The following is a 7,785-nucleotide window of genomic DNA, read 5'->3' on the forward strand; positions in this document are numbered from 1 at the left end:
GACAGAATACCGAACGAACTCCTAAAGTATGGAGGACCAGATCTGACCAAACAACTATTAAAACTAATCCAAAAAATACTAGAACAAAACAGAATTCCTCAAATTACAGAGAAATTAATTTATTAAACAACACAATAAAAGTGATAACAAATAAATTGAATAAATTTATAACACTAGCAGAAGAACAACAAGGTTTTAGGTCGGGAAGATCATGCACCGACGCTATATTTATAATGAGGCAAGTGCAAGAGAAATCATTAGAATACAAAAAACCGACATATCTATGTTTCGTGGACCTTACAAAGCATTTGATCGGGTCAAATTAAAAGACGTTATCTACTTACTGTATGCAAGAGAGATACCTCTGGGAATAATCAAAACGATCGAAAATATTTACCAAAACAACACAATAAAAGTAAAAGTAGAAGAAGAACTAAACCGACCCTACTGAAGCTGGCAATGAGATAAGACAGGGAGATTCCCTGAGTCATCTATTGTTCAACCTGATTGTGGACGAAATAATAAAAAAAGTAAGAACTAAAACAGGATACCAAATGTGAGAAAAACAACTTAAAATATTTTGCTATTCAGACGACGCAATAGTACTCTCTCAAAGCGAAGATGATTTATAACGTATGCTGCAAAAATTTAATATAACCGCCAGAAAATTTAACATGGCAATTTCCTCAAAAAAGACAAAATGCGTGGTTACAACAGCAAATTTACTAAGATGTAAATTTGAGCTGGAAGGTCAGATAATAGAACAAGTGATGGAGTTTAAATATCTACACATCACATTATCTAGCTACGGAAAAAACGAAACCGAAGTGGAAGATCAGGTGATTATAGCAAACAGAGCCACAGGCTGCCTAAATGAAACAATATGGAGAAATAAAAATATCGGGAAAGAAACGAAAGGCAGAATTTACAACACAGTCATCATACCAATAATGACATATGCGGCAGAAACAAGACGTGACACAGAGAGGACAAAAAGAATGTTAGAAACAGCAGAGATGAAAAAACTGTACTAGAAGTACAGACATACGACGTAGATACAAGCTAGAGAACATCAAGAACTGGGTAAGAAAGGAAGACGGTCAGTAGGAAGCCCACGAAAACGATGGAACGACTGACTGGAGGCACATTGAAAAACAGACAGAGTCATGTCTATATAAAAATAAGAAGAAGAAGAATTGCTGTATCTCTAACAATACTAGCCATATTTCTCCTACTTTTATTGGAGCTATTTCATGTTCCAGCAGTATTGTTGCGGTATCTTTACTTAAATCAACCTTATTTCCCGTCTTATGACATTCACTATTAGACTTTTTATGGTCCTTTTCGATATTTTGGTTTTGACTTGCTTCTTAGTTCATTGTCCCGTTCTAGTAACTTATGTTACCGGCTTATAGTCCTCATAACTATTACCTCACAGTTCTTATATTCACGTATATTTTCTTTTATAACCTTATTTAATTAACTACAAAATAAAGGTAAAATTTTTTTTTCTACAAAAATTTCAGGAATAATTTTGTTTTCAAATTAAGACGCATTGAAACGTAAACTTTATTTATTAGATTAAATTTAGACAATGGTAGAAAATATATAATAGCGTAATAGGGACGCTCTAATAATACAAAAGCTGAATGTTTCAGACAACAAATAAAAAGTTCTTATATTTCAATTTTCGGTTGACGACAAATACTATACAAAAATTCTGTTGTTTGCTGTAAGGGCCACAACTGTCTACGTAGTGTTTGTTGTACACAGTGTTATTTTATAAAGTAGTATCATCTGTAAAGGTATGCAAAAAATTTCTCAGAAATAATGAACAAACATATTTATTACTTATTAGTATTAATAAGTATTTACTTTTAAATAACAAAACTTTCAAGGGTTTAACAAAACTTTTTAGCTAATTAATAACCACTTTAATGTTGTATTTCTTCATAAACAAGTCGACTTGTGACAAGTGACACAACAAGTGACCTACATTTTTAATTCAAGTACATGGGAGAGATACACTAGACCTAAAATATTAACGAATAAAATTATGTATCAGTTTAAAAAGCCTGTTCGTAAAAGCATTAAACACAAAAGTTACTTGATAAGTTCCATTTACAACTTTTAGTTGCTCTTCGACGATTTCTCTAGAAGGCAGCGTATGGTTGTCTACGTCTAAAAACCGGGTTTATGGACGACAAATAAATCCCAATCTGCTTGGTTTGTCTTTCGTCTCACCAAAGTCGTTTTTTGTCTTAATTACCAAAGCAAAAGCTGTCTTAAAAGAAACTAATGATGACATACCTTAAATCAGATCACCGCTTCTGAGGAACACAAATATATTCTAGGGAAGAACACCACTTACCACATAACCTCGTTAGTCAAAACCATGGCTAAGTAGCATAATATTCATTCCAACATTGAGTTAGAGACAATGTAAACATTCTAGATAACATTAAATTGTTTAAAAACTTCTATTATGGTGTGATTTTTTGATGAGTAAACACTTTTGGCTTTGTAAATTATCCTAAAACACTACTTGTTCTTTTACGAGGCGTCTTCTGGAGAAAGAACTTAATCACAAAATTACCCGAGCGCAAAAGAAAACCGGATAGACCAAATATAAATTGGCACTGCAAACAAAGAAAGACATGGTTTTTGAAACCTTTTTTTTTTGGACTGAGGTGGAAAGGTTCTAAACCGACTAGGGACGCGCTATCTCAGAGTTGTTGGATTCGATCCGGAAAGGAGCACATGCTAGGACATAGCATCCAAAGTATGGATTATATGCGCCACATGCACCCCTGACCAGTCGCCTACCAACTAAACCACCCCTTCTTCGGACAAGGCACCCCCGGACGAGTTCAATCGGTGAACCAAACATTGAGATGCCTTGTGCAGTCTGAAAATTTGGGAGAAAATTGTAAAGGGGTTCTTACCTAAAAACGATAAGAACCACTTAAAATGATATGCAGAGACGGTATTGTGGGGAAACAAAATATGGGTTCATAAAAAGTGCAGGTGTGTTCAGCCTGACAAGGAAGGCATGAGGTCGTGAAAACTACGTACGTAATATAATTACAGATCTGGCTGTAAAGGTGCCGTCTATTCCGTCGTGCAGCCGAGCTGTAAAGAACTCATGACAGCGTATTATGTAATTTGTTACCTCAACCACCCTGTTCCTGTCTCGCTCTTTCTAGCGTCTCCTTTTTCTTTATAATTTGCGTAATTATGTCGACAGTAACATCGTAGGATTCTTTGTTTTGCGTCGCTTTCTGTATCAGATTGTTGGGCGTTATCGCTCCTAGCCTTGATATTAGTTTATTCCGTTCTCTTTGGAAAGTAGTGCAAGCAAAAATGCAGTGTTCTGCGTCGTCTATGACACCACAATCTATACACAAATCATTTGTTGTCTTCTTTATTCTATACGTGTACGACCTAAAGGAGCCATGGCCGGTGAGAAATTGTGTAAAAAAATAATTTAACCATCTGAACCTACATTTAGACCAAGTTACCACATCAGGGATTAGCATTTTGGTCCATTGTGCCTTCTCCGTTTGTGCCTCCCATTTATTTTGCCATATTTGGAGCATATGTGATCTTACTTCGGATTTTATTTCCGGTAAATGACCGTTTTCTCTGTTATATAAAGTGTCTCTTTCTTTAGCTAGGAGGTGAATGGGGAGCGTACCTGTTATGACCTGTAGGGCAATCGTAGAAGTAGTCCGGTATGCGCTTGCTACCTTTAGTAGAGGCTTCCTTTGTGCCTTTGCAAGCAGTTCTTTATACTAAGCCATTCTCAAGGCTTCGTACCATACGGGAGCGCCGTATAAGAGGGTAGAATGCACAATCTGAAGGTACATTCTTCTTTTGAGGGCACTTGGACCGCCGATATTTGGCATAATTTTTATTAATGCCGCGGTTTTCTCTTCTGCTCTTTGGACTACTTTCATCAGGTGCTTTGTAAATCTTAGACCTGTGTCTAGTTGGATGCCCAGATATTTAGCACAGTACGTAGGCTCTATACTTGTACTACCTACTACAAAAGCCAGGTTTGGGCAGGCTCTAGGGCCTTTTAAGATCAGAATTTCTGTTTTTTCTGTTGCCAACTCTAGATCTTGTTTCACCATCCATCTTTTGACTTTTCTACAGCTTCTGTTGACTAACATTTCTAACTAAGTTATTGTTACACCGAATGAGTAGAGCTAAATCGTCTGCGTATGCAATAGCTTTGGTCTCTGCTCCATAGTCGATTTCTAGGATTTCATTATATAAAATGTTCCAGAGCATTGGTCCTGGTACGGATCCTTGCGGTACACCTGCTGATGTTTTCAGGTCTTTAGGTTTTGCCACTTGGACATACCTTTCATTGAGGTATTCCTTAATTATATTGATCAAATAATCTGACACATTTGCTTTTTCCAGTGAGGTGATAATGTGACCCCAGTTGGCTGAGTTGAAAGCGTTTCTCACATCAAACATCACGAGGGCAGCCCATTTCTTCCTCGTCCTTTTTACAGTGTCAACTATTTCTTTTACCGCATCGATGTATGATCTAGATTTCCTGAATCCGTACTGTTTGTCAGATATACTTCCATTTATCTGTAATTCGTCTTCTAGGCGATTTTAATAAGATTTTCATAAAATTTCCCAGGCTGTCTAGAAGGCAGATCGGCCTGTATGAGTTGCCAATCTCGGGATCCCTGCCCGGTTTAAGTATTAACGTCAGTCTTGCCTGTTTAATTATTATGGGAAACATTTGCTTCTGGAGGAGTTCATTGAAGATCCTCCGAACCATCTCAGGATTTTTCTTTATGATGATCTTTATCGCCTCAGTAGGCACACCATCAGAACCAGCTGCTTTTTCTAATTTAATACTTTTTGTCGCTATTGCTATTTCTTCAGCCGAAAAATCAACAGGTCGAACGTTGACATTATTTTGAGTGAACTGCTGTGGGGGCTTAGCAGGAAATAGGGTATTAGCTATTTCCTTCCATTTTTTTGCACAAAGGCTGTATGGGGTCTCTGTTCTTAATGTTTTTGTGAAAATTCTATAGGCTTCGCCCCATACATCATCTTCTAGTGCTGTGCATAGGTTATGCCAGCAAGAGTGCTTCGCCCGTTTAATTTCTCTACCCAATTATTTTTTAGCTCGCTTGTAATTTTCAGTGTGTTGTGGAGTCCTATACCTTTGTGCAGTACGCCTGAGTCTAAAACATTCGGCTCTCTTGCTCTGGATCTCATCATTCCACCAGTATGGCACTGTATATGTGACGTTCTCGGTGGAGCTACTTGAAGTGTATGCATTAATAATTTTCTGTCTGAAATCTTGGAATTCAGTAGTGTCGTCTTCTTGTAGGTTACTTATCTGCCTCGTATAAGCTCCTTTATTAAAAGTTACTTTTTTCCGGCCGATCTTCGAGACCTTTCAAAGACTATGTATCTGTGAAAAGTGTAGAGATTATCCTCCAACACCTCCCAGCCCGCAATCTTTCTGGCATAACTTTCATTCACAAGGGTAATATCTATGTGACTTCGACTCTCTCTTCTCACAAATGTGGGTTTTCCATTGTTTAGCACTACTAGGTCATTTGCGAATATCCAATCATTCCACATCTCCCCTCTATGGTCATTTCTGGGAGACCCCCATATGATTGATTTGGCGTTCACGTCGCCAGCAAGTATAAAATCCCGATATGTTTGTGATGTCATTATGATATTCTCGACCTGTTCTTTGTAGCGCATCAGGCTGATATTCGGAGAGATATAGCAGGCAATAATAGCCAGGCTTCCTATTTTAATTAACACGTGCCCCTCTTTCTTGACAATCTTATTTATGCATACTTTCTTATTCATTATGTATATAGCGACATCTGCGTTTATATCCGCTATCCAGCCTTTGTTTTTAGTAATGTTTTTGTTGGGCTCAGGGACTACAAGTAGGTCTGCTCCAATCTCGAGGGCTTTTGCATATATCAGTTGGTGTGCCATTTTGGCCCTCCCGATGTTTACTTGGAGTATCTTTAGTCTTTTTGTCCCTTGTGCAGCCATTTCAAAATCCTACCCTTGTCTTATTTTTTTTTAGGTCTTAGGAACTAGGGGGCTTCCGTAACTGGGCCCGGCGATTGCTCCACCGCTCGTGGTGCTTGGACTTGATTCTTCTCAGAATTCCGAACTGTTTGAAGTGCAGTCTTGAACTTAGGGCAGTTCGTGGTGCCACATCTGTGAGGTGCATCACAAAGGACGCAACTAGCCGTCGACTGACATGATTTAGATTCATGTCCCGTTTTACCGCAGTTAAAACAGGACCCACTCCTCTCCGGCCCGTTACAGTTATCTTGGGTGTGATTGAAGGACCAACATCTGGGACATCTAGGCACCCTCAGCCGTTTTTTTAATTTGCAGCGTACCATGCCAACTCGCAGGTACTGTCCCTGGAGGAGAATCTCCGCGGCTGTCTTACACAAAATTACTGAAGCTGCCTGCGTATCGCCTCTGAAAGGTCTCATTTTTGAGACCTTCCAGGATTCATTCCATGAACCAGACTGCGCCATAATAGCTTCTTTTCGCTGATCTTATGTGGTGTCTAGCTCCATTCCTTTGACATGGATAGTCACCAGCCTCTCCACACCCAGCTGCAGGGTGCTCATGCCCTTATTTTTGTCCGTTAGAGCAGCTTTAATTTGCTTCAGAGCACCCTGGTCCTTATCCATGGTGATGAGCAGTTTTCCATCCTTTGTGCTCCTAAGGGTACGGATGACGTCTGTGGCACCCGCCACTTTCACAGCAGTCTTGACTGTGGTAAGAAGATCTTTATATGTTGTGTCCTTTTTAGATACAATCATGCCGTATGTAGGCCGACTAATAGATGTAGCAGTGGTATAAATGTACGCTGTTGTGTTTGTATGTTGGAAGATGCACTCACACATCTTCCTCAGGTCTTGGACCGAAAGAAAGCTCACATGATGGAGCGCCACTTTGCCTGCATTACCTATCTCGTCCTTAATTTGGAACATCCTGTCCCAGAGTGTCTGTTCATCTGCCGCGTTCTTAACCTTGATTACCTTCCTGACCAAGTCCGCTGAGACCTTGGACCGGAAGGAAGTCCTAATTTCGAGGACGTCAAAATCTTCGTCCAGTTGCTCTAGTTCAGGGTACCGATCTCTATATAAACGTTGAACACTCCTCTCCATCTTTGGATCGGAGGGCTCAACCAGGACCACCTTAGTGAGGGTATCTGGGGCATTAACAGGGTTTCCAAATACGACAGTGGATCTCTTGAAAAGGCTCTCTGGCCATTCCCAGTCTTTATATTTATTCCACGTTTCGGGAGAATCTATATGATCTATTGATTTCAAAACAGACTTGACCCCCCGGTCCATGCCAAGGGTCAGTCTGCGTTGAAATCTCAGCGGTTAGGGGTTTACTTGTAGTGATTCCCTCAGCCAGGCTTGGGTCTGTCTGTATTATTTTGCTAGTCATTTGAGACGTCGTGTGGACCGCGCATGGTTCAGTCTGTACGTCCGCATCAATGAGCATCTTTTCTGTCGCTTCGAATCTGTAGTTTTCCAACCACTTTCTAATAGATCCCCTTTTAAAGGTTGCTACATTCTTTTTAGTCTTTGGGCAACATCTTTTATTTTATTAGTAGTATTAGGGACCTCCCCAATTAATTTGTAGAGGTCTTCGGTCAGTTTTTCTTGCATCTCTATGCTTTCGATTTAGGATAAGTATTCCGAATTCTCCTTTTTTTTATATAGTTACTCTGAGATAGCGCGT

The 7,785-nt window shown here is 39.4% G+C and overlaps 1 protein-coding gene across 1 annotated transcript; it reads right to left on the bottom strand.

Moving 5' to 3' along the window:
• Positions 1–5,403: 5,403 nt before the first annotated feature.
• LOC140432042 (uncharacterized) lies at positions 5,404–5,997 on the bottom strand. Its single transcript, XM_072519894.1, has one exon. The coding sequence runs from the start codon at positions 5,995–5,997 to the stop codon at positions 5,404–5,406; it is 594 nt and encodes a 197-aa protein (XP_072375995.1).
• Positions 5,998–7,785: the final 1,788 nt, after the last annotated feature.

The sequence above is a fragment of the Diabrotica undecimpunctata genome, unplaced genomic scaffold, assembly GCF_040954645.1.
Source record: "Diabrotica undecimpunctata isolate CICGRU unplaced genomic scaffold, icDiaUnde3 ctg00002639.1, whole genome shotgun sequence".
NCBI lineage: Eukaryota > Metazoa > Arthropoda > Insecta > Coleoptera > Chrysomelidae > Diabrotica > Diabrotica undecimpunctata.